This window comes from Sinocyclocheilus grahami, unplaced genomic scaffold, assembly GCF_001515645.1.
Source record: "Sinocyclocheilus grahami isolate Dianchi unplaced genomic scaffold, SAMN03320097.WGS_v1.1 scaffold435.1, whole genome shotgun sequence".
Classification (NCBI taxonomy): domain Eukaryota; kingdom Metazoa; phylum Chordata; class Actinopteri; order Cypriniformes; family Cyprinidae; genus Sinocyclocheilus; species Sinocyclocheilus grahami.
The window spans coordinates 709678-727522 of NW_015505614.1; the positions used below are offsets into that span (position 1 = coordinate 709678).

The 17845-nt window shown below is 38.8% G+C and overlaps 2 protein-coding genes across 3 annotated transcripts in view; one reads left to right on the forward strand and one right to left on the reverse strand.

The window, feature by feature from the left end:
• Positions 1-8633, reverse strand: part of patl2 (PAT1 homolog 2) — an 11698-nt gene extending 3065 nt beyond the window's left edge. The window contains exons 1-18 of one of the 2 annotated variants that reach the window (XM_016233610.1): positions 8512-8633; positions 7499-7658; positions 6964-7229; positions 6800-6865; positions 6660-6713; positions 6427-6582; positions 6231-6299; positions 5986-6131; positions 5732-5806; positions 5529-5652; positions 5192-5312; positions 5012-5109; positions 4878-4931; positions 3702-3844; positions 3463-3619; positions 3247-3387; positions 2995-3092; positions 2324-2464 (exon numbers count right to left, since the gene is read on the reverse strand). In XM_016233610.1, coding sequence (XP_016089096.1) covers positions 2324-2464; positions 2995-3092; positions 3247-3387; positions 3463-3619; positions 3702-3844; positions 4878-4931; positions 5012-5109; positions 5192-5312; positions 5529-5652; positions 5732-5806; positions 5986-6131; positions 6231-6299; positions 6427-6582; positions 6660-6713; positions 6800-6865; positions 6964-7229; positions 7499-7658; positions 8512-8532 — 2090 coding nt within the window. In that variant the 5' untranslated portion in view covers positions 8533-8633. Of the gene's footprint in view, positions 1-2323; positions 2465-2994; positions 3093-3246; positions 3388-3462; positions 3620-3701; positions 3845-4877; positions 4932-5011; positions 5110-5191; positions 5313-5528; positions 5653-5731; positions 5807-5985; positions 6132-6230; positions 6300-6426; positions 6583-6659; positions 6714-6799; positions 6866-6963; positions 7230-7498; positions 7659-8465 lie in introns of both variants that reach the window. The other variant, XM_016233611.1, reaches the window with a different exon arrangement.
• Positions 8634-11591: 2958 nt separating this feature from the next.
• Positions 11592-17845, forward strand: part of LOC107551831 (serine-rich coiled-coil domain-containing protein 2-like) — a 69698-nt gene continuing 63444 nt past the window's right edge. Inside the window, exon 1 of the mRNA XM_016233583.1 lies at positions 11592-11629. The gene's annotated coding sequence lies outside the window, so the exon portion shown is untranslated. The remainder of the gene's footprint in view (positions 11630-17845) is intronic.

Consider the following 17845-nt stretch of genomic DNA (forward strand, 5'->3'; position numbering starts at 1 on the left):
CTTCAGTCATCTGCATTTAGAGTTCAAATGTTTTTGATTTGATGGTGTCTTTTCTAGTCTCATTTTATAGAGTGGTCAGAGCCTTTCAGAGATTTTTTAATTTCTTGAAGCGCTAAAACCATTTAAACTCAATCAACATCAATTCATACAAAGCATACAAATAAAAAAAAAGTTTAGATGAAAAAGGGTCTGCTGTTAGATTATTTTCACAATATTACAACTTTAATCTCAAAGTCGAAATTACGAGAATTAAATCGTAGCAATTAAAGTTATAATATGTTGTGAGTATAGCCTATATTGCGCATGCAAATGGCCCGGATTGGGAGCACCGGGAGAAGTTGCCAGGCCATCTGAATTTTTAATGTATGTGGAATTATTAGCAGATATCATACCATCCGTCATACTCACAGGGACAGTATGCTTGGAAATTTCACGTCTTCGATTGCATTCGTTATTTGTAGTGCACCAGCCACCCAATAATAACAATAAGCTTTGTGCTTTTGGTACTATTAATATTTAATGTCTCTGCTTTCAAAATCTGTCCGTTTTATCACGAAATACAATTAGAAGTGTTTTTCCTCTTTATTTGAAGTTATAGCATAATAAACGTGAAGGAACATCAGAAGGCAGGAGGAAAAATAATAAAAACAGTATAGCCCAATTTAAATTAAACTAATGTCTCACTGTAAACAAAGATGACTGATTCATGCGTCACGCCACATTGAGCATGTTAAAAAAAATAAATAAATAAAAAAAATAAAAAAAAATTTAAGAGTTTTTTTTATATTTTCCTATAAACCTGACAGAATTTGAAAGCTGAGACTTTGGAATTTCTCCGGTGCTCTCAATACACAAATATAGGCTATACTTTCAAAATATAATAACTAATCTCGTAAATGCTACGACTTGATTCTTGTAATTTAGACTTATCGAAATTTACTTTATTCTCATAACTTTGACTATATTCTCGTATTGCTATCACTTTAAAGTTGTAATATTCAGAGGAAAGTCGATGAGAATAATCTTGCAATCCTAGTTGTTTTTTTTTTATTATGTGGCACTAAAACGCTATCATAGCTTCTCACTAGGACAAACTGTACATTTGTAGATGTAGTTGAGAAAATTGTCTCTGCACCATTTCATTTTTTTTTCCCCCAAAATTGAAAATGGTGTCATTTTCGAACCCTCACGGTTGCTGCAAACCTGCATTCTTAGGTGGATCACTCACTAAAAGACTATAGTTAATTTTCCCCCCCCCCCATACAAAGTATGCCAATGGGCTTTAACATTGTTTGGACCTCAGTGTTCTCAAATGTGTTGCAGAGGTGGTGGTGGTTTGAATTGACACTAGGGTGAATAAAAGTTACACAATTTTTATTTTAGACAAACTATCTCCTTATGGTGTCTGTGATTATGATGCAAGCTTGATAATGTTTTGCATAATGCATTTTGCTCTAAGGGCCACAATGGGTGCTGAAATATTTGAGAACCAATTTAGACGCATGTAAGGGGCCATTCAGAATGTGTTTTCTAAGTAACATGCATTAGACGGACGTTTGACAGCTGCACTTGCGTCTTGCACATTTTGCTGCATCTCACGTGTGACATGGTATACTAAACACAACACTCAAAGTAAAAAAAAATATATAAATAAATACATGCTGGTTTGGAGCATTTGTTTCATAACCTAGTGCATTTTGTCCATTAGTTTGGTTTGTTCAGGCATAAGGACACAAATTATGTCAAAAGAATTGGTCCAAGACCCCCTCAACGATGTGGTTTCAGCCCGATTAAAAACGAACACTGGAGCAGTTCACTTGTGGTGAAACAGAACAGAAATGCTGCTGATCAATTCATCTTAATGGATGACAGCTATGGGAGGAATCCCAGAACATAAACTGGTGCACTCTGACCAATGAGAGGATGGTTTTACTCGCGCAACTTGCATAAATTGATAAGCTTAAAAATGTTGCCTTGTGAAAGTAATCTGAACCAAGAAAAAAAATATATAAATAAATAAAAACAATGTACCAATTAAAGTCCCTGTTTTGGGGAAAAAAAAGCAATCTACAGGTCTGAAAATGTCCTAAGACAGGGGTGCCCAAACCTGCTCCTGGATGGCCAATGTCCTACAGAGTTTGGCTCCAACACACTTGCTTGGAAGTTTCTAGTGAATCTGAAGAGATTGGCTGGTTCAGGTGTGTTTGATTGGGGTTGGAGCTAAACTCTGTACGACAATGGCCCTCCACATGAACATCTTTGGACACCCCTGTCCTAAGAGAAATGCCAAGTGCAAAGTACTGAGTGCAGCATTTAGACTCACTCCATGTTGTTCTTTAGTTGGTGAACCGTTCGCTTGTCCAGATACCGACAGAACAGTGTTAGCAGGTTGGAGGGCAGAAGAAGTGGCTCAACAAGTGTCGTCTGGGATAGCTGCCTGGCCACATGGAATACTGTGTCCGTCCTGAATGGGTGCCATAAAAAGAGTTTACATTTGAACATACCATTGAATTAAAAACAAAAGGAACAAAAATGTGTTGCCATTCACTGAACAGGTGTAGATTTCAAACTTAACATTAACAATATATTTGAAAACTATGAGACACTGCAAGAAGAAATATTAAATTTGACCGGTTCTCATATATAACACACAGAACAATAAATAATTCAGCATCTACAGAATTCTAGATTTTTAATTACCCAGTGTATGCCTTAAAGTTGGTTCCATTTCTCACAAAGTTACCATAGCATTTTTTTTTAAGAGACTTTCAATATAGTGTACCAGATATTAAATACATTTATAGTACTTTTTTGTCATTGCTGGAGCTTGGCAGCCTCTTATTAAAGTCTACTTTCATTGTATGGAAAAACAGCAGTATGAACATTCTGCTGAATATCTTTCACAGAAAGTGAGAGAGAGAGAGAGAGAAGTGAGGGAACTTCATAGTATTTATTTATTTTCAAGAAATTTGAGGGTAAGAGCACAAACAATACCAGGTCTCAAAATCGCCAATGCTGGGCTCCATAGGAAGGTCAGACGATAGAAGCCTTTCTCCTTGAGAGAGCAAAGCATACAACAGCGACAGACCAAACTGCAAACAAAGAGCTCATTTAAGATAGCAATACCACTAGGCAACCCTGAGAGTGTAAAGCTGTTAAACCTCCAAATATCATCGAACCATGGTCATAATAAAACTACATGAAAAATGGCAAGTGTAATTTAAAAACAACTTCGTAAAACCCGACCTTGTTTTGGCAGGCCAATGTTAACCGTGTGTCTTTCGAGTCAGGCAGTGTTGCAGTGAACTCTTTGAGATTTCTGATTAGCTGACTGAATGCAAGTCGATCAATCACAGCACGGAGAGATGGATACAGAACGGGCAGAGCCTGTGAAGAGGTTAGAGCTTGATCACATATTCAAGATACATACACTGATAAAACACAACATTACATGTTCCAGACCTCATCTGTATCTTTGCTCATCAATACTGGGAGGTTTTTGGTCACCACGCTCAGGATATGCAGTGATGCATCAGGTGACAGGAAGGGGAGGAGTCTGGCCAGCATACTCTTTCCTTTTGATATTAGTAGACAGGAAATAAATTCCTCTCCAGAGTCCCTGCGATATGGTACACCATAGGAGTATATGAGATCAGAATCTTAAACTATACACTCACAACAGAAAGTTCCAAGTTTCTTACAATAGATTAGTGCACCGCAGCTCATTGTAAAGCTGATCCACCTTCCTCTTAATGTTCTGCATCAACCGCCTTTCCTCATCTTTGTCAGACACTGTTGCCTTCATCTTGTTTGCCTCTTCCACTTCTAACAAAACTATGTACAACTGTGAGAAAGCAAAAGGGTTATACAAAGCAAACTCATATAGGGCTCAAACTAAATCTTACAAGTTACCTTATTGTTGGGTACTTAATGCATAGTGTTAAAATGAAAGATGCAGTAGTGATGGGCACTTTCGAAGTACTGCTAATTAATTGGTTTTTAATCAGTGGTTTGGAGCACTTATCAAACTGCCAAAGTCACACGATTTCGGTAAACCAGCTTCATGTAATAACTATTTTGAAACTGCAATGGTTGCCACCAGGGAGCAACCTCTGTAAACCTATTAATCTCAGATTAGCGTCATTAATTTGTAGTTAATGGTCTCTTATTGGCCCTCCATAAAACAATCCTGGCAAATTAATACAAGAACTCATTACACAAACACTTTGTACGTAATGGTATTTGATTTGTAATTTATCAAATTACACTTTCAATTAAAAAAATTAAATAAACACCCCAGTTTGCACACTTAGATCCTCCGATTCTGGGCTATTGCTGGTCTCATGGAAAAAAAAACTAACACCATTTGGTGGAAGGGCTTTTTGTATCTCTGCCCCCACACTATGGAACTCTATTATCATTACAATTTCAAAACCCACATTAACCCATCTTTTTCTTGTTTCTCTGATCCCCAACTATAATCATTTTCATGTGATGCATTTTGTCTACACTCTGTGTATCTGTACTGATTCTCTGCCTGCTGTCGTGTTTACTTGATACATTGTAAAGCAACCCTGAGTTTGCAGAAACATAAAATAAAATATGCTGCTATCCTGAATACTTAATTCTAATTCAAATCAGCATTCATTGAGTGGTAAAATATTTTATTTGATTTCAGCAAAGTTGCAGCCCTGGTGCTAGGGCATTTTCAGGTGTTTCTTGGTTGCAGACATCTTACAGTAAAGGAATGAAAGGAAGTTGGTTGGTGTGACAATATTTCTAGTTAGGACATCATAAGAGTGCAGATGTATAGCCCAATCCAAAAATAACTTTAGGATAAAAAAAAAAACAAACAAAAAAAAAAAAGTTTACCCTACCTTCTCAATAGTGCTCAACACCTCCAACCTTTGCCGTCTAGTGTCTCTGTGCTCCTGCCACACACAAAAAAAAAAAAGTCACTTAATCCTAAATTTCACAAATTATTGCAGCCTCAAAGAAATAAAAGTCTCACCTCATCAGATGTGTTTGCATGAACAGCATCAATTGCTCGTCTAGGAGAGAAACAAGTAGACACTGCAACCTGCCCAAGCGAACCTTCAATGTGGACAACTGAAGTAATGCAAGAATTATTGCCAACTATTAATACTGTAAATTTATAAAATGGGTATTAAATTAGCTCAATGCACCACACCTGGGATATACGAGAGTGCTTTGGTAACATAAGGGGTTGTGAGTTTAGGTGGTTCCTTCTTTAACCGGTCACCCAAAATCTCCTCTTCAGCAAGTTTGGCTTCTATCCTCTGATAGTACTCCTGCAGAGATTAACAACTACGCTTGACATCCAACAGTTTCTCTTTGTCTTATCTTTCAAACAGTTGTAAAAATCAAATACATTTAAACATTAAAAAAATAAAAATGTACTATTTAAAAGCAAACACAGCCACTAGGATCATGTTGTGGGAAAAAAATAAATAAAAAAAACAGTTAAACCTTTAAGGATGGCTAAGCAGTTCAGGAATGATAGAGACCTGGTAATAGTAGTCATCCAGATGTGGATTTTTACTCTGTAGCTGAATCATCTGCAACCTGATTATCCATTCCTTCTCTTTATCAGTCATGATTTGGGAATATGGGTCCCAGCTCACTGGCTTTCTGTGAATTACATCTAAATTCAGATAAATAAAACTTAGGTTTCCAAGTGTGGAAAAAAAGCAATGCTCTTTGCCCTCACCTGTGAGGTCTCTGCTGTCGCTGACTCAAAAGCCTCTTATGCTGGGGATGGAACTGAGCAACAGGACCTGGTGCTCTAAAAGTTGACAAAAGAAAACTATTGTCGGAACAGGCCAAACAGTAACTAGTAAAATCTATTTTATGAGATAAAAAAACAAAACAAAAAAAAAAAACACTGTTTCATAGAAGGGTTTGTAACACCACAAGGGGAACATGCATATTAAATCTTATTCCCTTATGAAGTAGATCACGAACCTGAAGCCCTGCATGATGTTGGTGGATGGGCTATAGAATGGAGCAGGCCTGGGGGAGTCAGTCCCAAACTGCAGATGCATGAGTTTGGGTGTGTGGGGCATTGGTGTAGAGAGAGGAGGACGGGAAGGTGAAAGAAAACCTCCAGGCTGGAATAATAAAACAAACATAAGCCACTGGAACAAAAAGGCTTTATTCAGGAACAGAACCTTCCAAATTAGCAGTTGTAGTATGAACAAGGGGGTCACCTGGTTGTATTGTTGCTGGGGTGAAAAGAGTCTTTGGGGACGAAAGGGAGAGCAAGGAACCATGGGATTCTTTTGTGCACAATCAAGAAAGAACGGATACATTTAACCTTCTAGTGTTCAAACACAGCTAGCCTTGCATAGACCAACACCAGAATGTAAAATGTTTACAGTCTCCATATATTAGAAACCCCACTACCTGATAATGACATCTCTGGTTGAAGGACCCAACAAAAGGAGGTCCTCTCCTGCCCCGGCTAGTGGAAAAAGGTCTCATAGGAGATAGAAAGTTTGGAGACACAGGTGGAACCCTGCCATGTCTTGATCTATCAATGACTCCCACGATTGCCTGGTCCTAATTGATAAAAAGATCAGTGATCAACAGTTGTATTGTATAGCTGCAAGATACACATTTGAGATTCGCTTGAGCACCTGAAGTATAGATGCCACAGGTGGCCTACTGGACTTTTGAGGTGCCATCATCCACTGTGAGAAAGACACGAGTGGCAAACATTACATCCCAGGTCAAACCAAAAAAAGCTAAATATTGCTAAATACTGAAGATTACACACTGTATTTGAATTGAGGTCCTCCCAGTAGGAGCTGAGGCTGCAATCCACAATGGCACTATCAAGACTCTAGAGGAAAGAAAAAAAAAACCCCAATGCAAAAATGCTGGTTAATACTTAATTTAATTTCCCACCAACTTTCTGAAATAAACATCAGCCACGTAAACCTTTAGGCTCGGTCGACCTTCCACTGTCTTCACCACAGCTGGGTCATCAAACAGCTGCCCTCGACCTGCTCTCCCTCTCTGAGGCCGGCCTGTTGGAGTGTGGGGCCAAACGCGAGATCCTGGTCTGGAGGGTGAATGGGAACTGTGAGGGGAAGGTGATATGGGAGGTGGAGGTGGTGAAGACTGTGGTGTTGGGGAGTTGTCGCTACACAGCAGCAGGAGATCCATAGGGTCAGCAGCTGGATTATCACCACTTGTGGCCTCATCTGGGTTAATTTTTTTTGCATAGTGTGTGCATAAAGTGTTAGTTTAAAAAGAAAAGAAAAAGAAAAGCTGCAGTGAAAATGCTTCAAGGATTAACACCACATTTTCATCTCCCATAACCATCCCAGAAAAAAAAAAGAAATACACAGGAAACTTTCTGCTTCAGCCATTTAGCTCAATTTTAAATGCATTATATATCGGATTCCAATCCAGTCACAGTTTGTGCATGACATCCGATTCCAGTAATCTCATGGATTTTATAATATAATACCTAAGCCAAATGTCTCCTCATTGTAGAGATCAATCTCCTCATCCTCTTCAGCCATTTCCTGCAGTAGTTCGCATTCATCATCCTCCTCTTCACCTTTGTCGCTCCACTGATCCCCATTCTCTGGCCAACTGGCATCAGGAACAGATTCCCCGGTTTTCTCCTGATAACACAGAGCAAAATAAAATGTATAACAAAACAAAAAAAGTCAGTGTTAACACAGCATGACCTACAATTCTCCAGAAACAGCTTATAAAATATACATTAAACTGTTTAACATACAAATATTAAAACATTTAAAAATCAGTATTAAAATAATCCACATTTATCTTATTACATCCATTTAGTTATTGTGCATATAATCTTGGTAGTATTTAATGATTACATTTGTTTTTGTAATGTAGAAATAAAACTTAAGTACAAATAGAACATTTAAGTAAACTGCACGAAGGCTACAGATTACAATTATAATGATAACAAAGAGTAAAAACAAATTGTAACCGGTCACATACAAACATACACTCTTATAAATACATACATTTTTACCTGAAACGTCACATGAACACCTTATTTTTGTCAGCTATAAAATTGAAAACCAATACCAATAACAAAGAAAAAAAAAATCAGTTAACTACATTTAACAAACTACACTCTTGAAGGATGTATTAAACCTAGTTAACTTCATCAACAAATTAGTCACAACATTAACACGTTATTAAATATAAGTTGTATATGTTAATGTTATTTAATGGATCTGAGCAAACATGAACTATAGCACCACATTTTTAATCAAATAACGATAACAAAGATTAATACTGTAACAGGTGCATTGTGCTTTTTTTAGTTATTGTTAGTAAACGCATTAACCAACGCTAACTAAGAGGACCTTATTGTAAAGTTCTACCGAAAATATTAAGTGTGAATGCGTAAACGTATAACAGGCAATATGCGTGGCATTGGCTTTCCTTACCAAAAACGTGCACCCCATTCACAGTGTTATTGCTTCGTGTACTTACGGGATGTTCAGAATCACCCATTTAAATATGTTAGTATTTTGTGAAATATTTCGTTAAGCTTCCACTCTCGCTGAACGCCTACAACTACCAGTTCAGCTCCACGTGCTTATCAGTGTTTGGAAATGAACACACCTGCGTGTTTGGAGGCGGTGCTTTAGGCAAGGGCGTAACTACCAAAGTTGCCAAATCCATGCTTATTTTGGGTTTATTTCCAAGTGTAATATAGTTGTGTATGGTTATTTTGGCCATTGAATAACATGGGGTATTTTGTGAATGGGAGTATAATGGTTTACGGAATAAGTTCAATGTTTTGGCGGAACAAAATCCCTTTTAAAGGCGTAGGCCTACCCTATGCAGACTTGCATGCTGTGCATATTCCCCACCATCCAAAAGGGGTCGCTTATTTTTGGCTTATTTTCCTGACCGGGTTGTTTATTTTGGTCTTGTTTTTTCAGAGCATATTCGCTTTGTAAAAAAAAAAACTCAAAACATGGCACGCAGCAACTGCATTATGGGACACGTCTTCCCTAATAACTAGATGGCCTCCCATTGTAGCTATTTGACAAGATATACTATATGAGACCCCTGAACTCATTTACAAAAATAACAAATCAGGGAGGCCAAGTAAAATTTTTGTGGGTTCCAGCGCATAGGAGTGGAGGTGAATGAAAAAGTAGATAAGGTGGCAAGGGGGGGGGGGGTAAACCAAATGTGGTAAGAATTGTGGGATAAAGGGATCTATACCAAATTCAAAAGAGTTTTAAAGCAAAGAGGGTAGGAATTGGGAACAGGAGAGAGGGAATTGTGTTGACTAGGTTAAGGCTGGGGCATTGTGCTCTAAATAAAACTTTAAAAATGTTAGGGAAACACCAGTCTGGTCTGTGTGAAGAATGTCAGGAAGAAGAATCAGTGGAGCATGTAATTCTACATAGGCTACGTTTACATGCAACCAAATACTCCATTTGTAATCGGATTGACGGCTCAATCGGACTGAAAAACCTTCATGTTAACACCTTAATCGATCCTATTGAGCTCGATCGGAATGAAATTTCGATCGGAGATTGAAGGGGGTGGTTTATTCCTTTTCTAATACGATTGAGAGTGCATGTAAACACTCGATCGGATTGAACCCTGAAACTGAAAGAACTGCGCATGTGCAATGACGCAGAAATAGCGTATTGTCGTAGGCTATGAAGCGCAGAACGAGCGGTTCTTCCTCTTGAATAAAGTGTTGTATAAATGCGTGTCCTGTCACTATAAAACGCTCCTTTCACTCGGCAGCTGTGAAGTGGAGCAGGACAACCTCCCACCAGTCCTTGTTTTGGATTTTGGGTGCGGGGAGGGGCATTTTTACTGTGTGATAAATATGAGCAGCACAGCACAGCATATTTATCCATCAGTTAATAAATATTAATTCTGCTGTTAAAAATAAATAAATAAACCGTGTAGGAGAGTGGTTATTATGTGCAAACAGTGAGAAACTCTATATTTGTGCAGTGTGCGCATGTAAAAAAATAAATAATAATCCGATTTGTGACATAAACACGCACATCAACCCCATCACTTTCTTTAGCGTTCATGTAAACACTAAACACGGAATTAATTCGGTCCAATTGAACCAAAATTGTGCATGTAAACGTAGCCAGTGTAGGAAATACAAGACAATGGAAAATACTCTTAAAGAAATAGGGGTGCAGAAACTTACAATCTAACAATTTTTGGTTCCCAGAATGTTCCCGGACTGTTAGTTTTTGGTTCCCAGAATGTTATTTTTTATGTTTTGTTTTTGGTTAGCCAGGAAAGTTCCCATAACGTTAATCTAACCTAAAAAGAACGTTCCCCTAACGTTAGTAAGTCCAATTGAACCAAAATTGTGCATGTAAACGTAGCCAGTGTAGGAAATACAAGACAATGGAAAATACTCTTAAAGAAATAGGGGTGCAGAAACTTACTTTAAACCCAGCTAACAATTTTTGGTTCCCAGAATGTTCCCGGACTGTTAGTTTTTGGTTCCCAGAATGTTCTTTTTTATGTTTTGTTTTTGGTTAGCCAGGAAAGTTCCCATAACGTTAATCTAACCTAAAAAGAACGTTCCCCTAACGTTAGTATTTGGTTCCCAAAAAAGTAACCAAACGGGAACCAAAAACTAACGTTAGGGGAACGTTCTGTGTTTGCTGGGAAGGGGTCATGATGTGATTTCACTTTTTCCTTCCTCTTTGGAGTGTTACAAGCTCTTGGTGCATAAAGAAGATCTGTAAAGTTGCAAAGACTAAAGTCTCAAATCCAAAGAGATATTCTTTATAAAAGTTAAGAATCAACCACGCCTACCTAAAACGGCTCGTTCTAACACGTCCCCATGTCTATGTCACGATGTGGGAAGATTTGCATAAAGCCGCTCAAATGTTAACGCAAAGAAAGAAGGCGTAACTTTTATTCTCGCTGTAGTATTGTTACTGCCGCCATGTCGCCACTGTGTGTTTCGTTGTGAAAGCGAAACTACTTTGTTTGGCCTTCCAAAAGAGGACGATATCTGCTTCGTCATGCCTAGCTGATCCGTACTGGTCACTTAGGAAATACATCAACTTCGCGCTGTTGATCGCCGGATTGGCTTTCAGCGTGGACGAAGCGGAGTCCAGCCCGGGGTCGTCTCATGTGATTGCCGCAAGCCCGCCGGCCGCGCCGTTCTCAACTCCGCCGGCCGTTCCTCACTCTAGCCCGCCGGCCTCCGCTCACTCAAGCCCGCCGTGTGTTTCGTTGTGAAAGCGAAACTACTTTGTTTGGCCTTCCAAAAGAGGACACGACTAGAAATCAGTGGTTAAGTTGTCCAAATAATGTTCTTTTTAGCAACATCATATGACCCCTTTAAAATCAACCCTAAGTATGACGGAAAGAGCTCAGGTTAGAGAACTGTTAGATTTTTTTAAGGGATACTGGGTTTTATTATAGGATATGATGGATAGTTTTTTTGTATAAAACAACTCCAACCCTATTGGTCCACGTGGCCCGTGATGTCATAGACGGGTACCCAAAAGTATAAAAGGGCACCTGCTGAATATGTCACCAACTTTTGTAGTCTTCAGAGCCGTCTGTCTGTCAACATGTGTGAAACATCATCCTGGTGAGTCGAGCAGTGCTTTTGTGGGTGGAGCTATATTCAGCTCAGCCATGCCTCTCTAATATGCATGTTATTGTGAGTGGAGAGCCTCGCTGGGCATGGATATGCTGAATGCTCTGTTGAAAGAATCTGCAAGCTTTCTCTCCCAGGGTGTTTCAGTAATCTAGAGTGGTTACGGGGAATGTTCCTTCCTGTGTTTAGCCGGATGATAAGTGAACAGTCTCTGCTCAGAGTGTAGCCGTCCATGGATGATTATGCTCCAGCTTAGGCTTGCTTTGCTTTGGAATATAGCAGTCTGAGGGCAGCTATGTTCTAGCCTGGTGTCTATGACTGGGTTGGGTTCCCCTTGGGCACAAGCTCTCTCAGGTGAGCGCTGAAGTCTTTGTTTAGGAATCTGCTATTTGAGGATAGCTGTGTTACAGCTCGGAGACTGCTCCCCCTTGTGGGGTCTTTTAGTAGTGGCCTCCTTGAGCCCTTGCCAAGAATGCACTGTCTCCCCTGTTTCGCGTTTTAAGAAGATGGCCCACTTCATGGTCTGGGCAGACTTCAGCCTTATCTGAGGGAAATGCTATCTGAGGGTAGCTGTGTCCGTCCACCTAGTGTTATAGCCGTGGCTTGCATCAGGCTTTGATCTGGACTAATGAGTTTTTTATGTGTTTACTCTTTAGTGAATCATTTACTATGGTCTGGATCTTCCTATTGGGAGCCTCTGGTCATTATATCAGTGCTCGCTAGCCTACTGTGGGACTAACACTGATTGGGAACCTCTTTAGTATAGCCACCTAAGGGTGGTTATATTTCGGCCATTGTTATGGCAGGACTGGCTTGCTTGAATACAGCTACCTGAAGCTAGCTGTGTGTTAACTTGCCCTTTCCTGGAAGCACAGCTATCTGAGGATAGATATGTGCTAGCTCGGTGAATGCTCCCCTGCTTGGGGTTTTTAAGTAGCGGTCTCCTTGAGCCCTGCCTAGATAGTGCTGTCTCCCCTTATAGGGTTTATAATTAGACAGCCCACTCTTCTGGTCTGGGTAGTCTCAGTCGGTCCCCTTCTGGTAGCCTTCCTAGGTACATGACTATCTGAGGATATCTACGTGCTAGCTTAGGGACTGCTCCCCTTCTTAGGGTATTTAAGTAGTGGTCTCCCTGAGCCCTTGCCTAGTTAGTGCTATCTCCCCGGCTAGGGTCGTAAGTAGATAGCCCACTCTCTGTGGTCTGGGCAGCTTCAGGAAGGTTTACCTGGTTTTTAGTTTTGGTCCCGTCGGGTGGCCCCTTCCTAGGTATATATTTATCTGAGGATGGCTGTGTGACTGCTCCCCTTCTTAGGGTTTTTAAGTAGCGGTCTCCCTGAGCCCTGGCTTAGACAGTGCTATCTCCCCTGCGGGGTTTTAAGTAGATAGCCATCCCCTTGGTCTGGGCAGCTCTTTAGGAAGGTCCTTTGTCATAAGACCCTTTGGATATAGCTATCTGCGGACTTTGAGACTTCCAGCCTCTCAGTGGTCTTAGGTATTCTGGCTACTATTGCTCACATAGCATAGTTATCTGAGAATGTTGTGTTCCTAGCTTGGTTAGGGTGTCTCTCCTTATCTGGAATCGGGCTCCCTCTTCTACCAAGTTATGTGAGCGGCCCGAGGCCTCAGTGGCTTGGCCCCTTTCTGAGGAAAGGTTTGGTGTATGTCTGTCACCTCCTTGGTGCTTTCTCACCAGGTGGACAGGCATGCACCTCGGCATGGTGTGATTGGATTTCGTTCCCCAAAGTGTCCACCAGGACGCAGTGTTGAGTTCCCTAGAAGGGGAACGTCTCGGGTTACCCATGTAACCATGGTTCCCCGAGAGGGAACGAGATGCTGCGTCCCCTTGCCATGCCTTCAGCCTGCCTGTTTATGTCTACTCAGACACCTGAGTTGGTGACGTATTCAGCAGGTGCCCATTTATACTTTTGGGTACCCACCTATGACGTCACAGGCCACGTGGACCAATAGGATTGAAGTTGTTTTATACATGCTTCAGGCACCGGTCATACTTACTGCATTCCCCAAAGTATCCACCAGGACGCAGGGTCTCGTTCCCTCTCGGGGAACCATAGTTACATGGGTAACCCGAGACGATATTCTTGATTTGCTCTACTGCACACCACGGCTCATGTTAGGATGACAAAAAGGATAAAAAGTTGCATTTTAGGGTGGTCTGCTTCAAGTTTAACAACGTTTGCAAATGTTAAAATGACTGAGAAAACCAATCAAATAAAAAAAGTCAGGCTTTACTACAAAAACCGCACAAATTTCAGCACGAAACTTCATGTTTACCAGGATACAAGCTGTACGCGCAATAAAGAGCTGCTTAGTCCTTGACAAATGATAAAAGACATTTGCTAGTTTTGTTTTCTTCAACGGATTATGTGTAAATATCCACACCATCCAGTGCTCTTTTTGTTTTCTGTGTTATAAAATATTCCACTGCAAACTTTGCAGTGCGTGAGTGAACTGTCCGAATGAACCAAATCGGACAATTTAGACCCCCATGCAAACCCTTCTGACTGATTAGATCAAAAGAATGATTAATTCGCGAATCAGGTTATCGTTTTGATTTTGAACAGCTAAAAGAAAACAGGACTTTATTACTGAAATTTGCAGATAAAATGATTCTCAGGTCGGTCATATTGACTGATAAGTATATAGCAGTAATATTTTACTGGGACACGCGTGATATTTAACTTTGGCTTATTCCCCAGAAAAGGGGTCTAGCCAAAGACTATAGAAATGGTCTAGCTCACCCAGTCACAACTCATTTGTAGATATCATAAACAGTGCTGGGCTCGTTACTCAAATATGTAATTTGTAGTGATTGATAGTGACTTTTAGTAATTGTTGTGTAACCTCATTAATCATCATTTGTAGTTTAAAGCTAGCTATAATTTCTTTGTTACCCATATATGATTAGGCAATATTTCATGATGTATTTTGTAGCGTCTGGACCAATCAAACACAGAATATATATTTTGTTAGCTAGATTTAACAAATACTCTGTAACACCCCTCAGTTAACAAGCCATATGAGGACCTATGGACCCTTCCCCCCGAAATGCGTAACACCCCAGGAAGCCGAACAGGCCCCTGGTTCCATGGCAACCAACCATATCACTGGGTTTATTACCCAGTGGAATGTGAGCAGAGAGACTCTCACTGCATTTTCCATAGCAAGAGGCAAAATGCACAGTAGAAATGGACTTTTCTACTAATTAATTCATAGGAAAACTTTTCTTTGAATGAACAGTGTATCCTTCAGGTCATTGTGTATATTATTGTCATTGTGTATTTTGTCTTTGAGATTGTACACTGTTTTATGCAGGCTTATGATCGAAACACTCACTCCTGTCAGCTTACATATATATAGCAGAACACAGATCCATGCCATCTACATTGCTAAAACCAGAATCACCCTAAACGCTTAAGCAAGAGGAAAGGAGACAAAGAGAAGATAGGCTACTAAATGAATAAATGTAAAAAAATAATAGGAATAATAGATGAGATACAAAGTGTCCACTGTGCCACAGTTGTTGCACCTTTGGAGTATAATAGTATGTTTTTGGTGATCCAGTGGAGTAGTGGGCAAAACACCAAATGATAGGCCTACTTCATCATCTGTTCCAACTAATAAATACCTTTCAATTCCTGCAATTTGTTTCATGACAAAGAATATTTTTCCAACTCCAAGCTGAGGTTCTCAGAAAAAATATGAATAAACACTGGAACGATAGATATTCTTTAAACATTTCTAATCACACTACTTTTGTCTGCTAGTTTTAACGACGTGCATAAGAAAGAGTGAACTAATTGGCTCTAACTGGCCTGATTAGCCAAGCTCTCCCTAAAAATAGCTAGCCTACATAAAACCAGTCCAGCACTAATAAGAAAGAACACATGTGAAAAAATGAATTAGTTTGTAAAAGGTGTCACTGAGTTGCATTTACACTTTTTTGACCAGCAGAGCGCGGTGTTTACAGTACTGGTGTCTCCAGCGCTCAAAAACAGTGAATTGCTTTAAAAGATAGTGAATTTTATTGCTTCTGAGTAGGGATGGGCGATACCCCATATTTTGTTTTCGATACGATACCGATATTTTTCAAGGCAGTATCGTCGATATCGATTCGATACTTCTGCACTAAACTTTTAAATTATGAAATGTATTCAATTATTAAATTACTAAGAGTAAAATGGGTAATGAAAACCACTTAACTTTGTTTAAAATGCATTTTAACCCGTTTAATCCCAAATTTTTCCCAGACATGAAAATATCCAAATGATGCGTCATTAGTAACCCTTTGAAACCAATTTTTTTTTTTTTGGAAAAGTGTGTGAAAAATTTTATTTTATGGTCAGTCACAATTGTAACCGGTGGGATAATGTGTATACTGAATTAACATTTCTGCAGTCATAAAACTTTTTATATATCTTAGCGCAGCTATTTTAAACTGTTTGATCACATTCTAGGGTTACTATTATGCATCAAAAATTTTTTTGGAAAAGTGTGTGTGAAAAATTTTATTTTATGGTCAGTCACAATTGTAACCGGTGGGATAATGTGTATACTGAATTAACATTTCTGCAGTCATAAAACTTTTTATATATCTTAGCGCAGCTATTTTAAACTGTTTGATCACATTCTAGGGTTACTATTATGCATCAAAAACCCTTATACAACATTGATAGGAATACTGAGATCAAATACAAAAAAATACAGCCATCAACGTATTTCAAAATTTTTACTTTTTTTGTAATATATCATCACATTTTTATATTAGTGCTACCAGTATTACAACATTAATATTCTAACTTATTTGTAACATTTGAACTTTGGATTTAGTGCAATATTTTGCACTGCCATTACGAACTGCCAGTGAATGGCTGTTGCATGCATAAAATGCAACCTTTTTATTCTGACAGTGTATGATTTCTATTATCCTTACAGAATAGAACATGATCAATATGATCTTTCAGCGTTCAATTTAAATAATTGTAATTGCACAAACTATGTAGGCTAAAATTTCAATTTGTTTATTGTGAAATATTTCAAATAATATATTCACAATAAACATATACAATTATATATAGAAATAATTTCATTTCTGTTCTCTGATAAGCATTGTTCAGGGCTGCCATTCCCAAAAGCTTTAATGCTTTCTTATGATACTTTTGGGAAACGCAGCCCTGTTTGAATGTTACGGTGGCCGAGAGGTGCAGAACAAATCACAATTCTGAAAACAAAACAACAAATTTCAAACGCAAATGCAAGTCTAAAAAACTAAACAATTCAGAAAGCACAACAACAATTCAGAAAACATTATAACAAGTCAGAAAACACAACGACAAATCCGAAAACAAATGAACAAGTCAGAAAACACAACGACAAATCAGACAAACCGGAAGAGGTAGGTATAGTTTGAGATGGCGCCATTGGTTTGGGATTACTCACCGCTGACTGGACGAGACATCTGTCAATCAACGTATACAGGAAGAACCAGCCGAAGAACAGCAGAGTCATGGTAGAAAGTTCGGAGATGGTAGTAAAGTAGCTCAGTTTAAATGTATTGTAAGTGCTTGCCCCTCATCACCTAGGTCAAATATATTTCTAAGAAATGTATGATTGCTGATACACTTAATTTATTAACATTTAATCATATTATATGGTCACATGGCTAATTCATGTTTACGCTGTTAATATGCATGTATTCTAACTAGCTAATTTTTTTTATCTAGTATTCTATACTCTGCTCGTCTTCAGATGTATAAACGTATTAAAACATGGTTTTACTACAGTAATGTTGTTGTAACCAAAAAAAACTTTACAGAATCAAATCACTGTGAAATATATTATATTATTATATTATATATATAATTGCATTATATATATTACATAGCTAAAAAAATATTTGGTTACACTTTACTTGAAGGGGTGTGCATAAGACTGACATGACACCTTCATAATCATGACATGACATGTCATGAATAGGAAGTTTTTTTTTGCATGTTTATGACAACTGTCATTAATTGTCATTTGCTCAGTTATGTAATTTTTTATGTAAAGATGACATTGTTTGAGATGTCTTTGTTATGGGCTATGGTTAGGGGTAAGGGTAGGGGTAGGGTTAGGTTAGGGTTAGGTCAAATAATGTCATATTTACATTAAAAATGACATAACTGAGCGAATGACACTTAATGACAG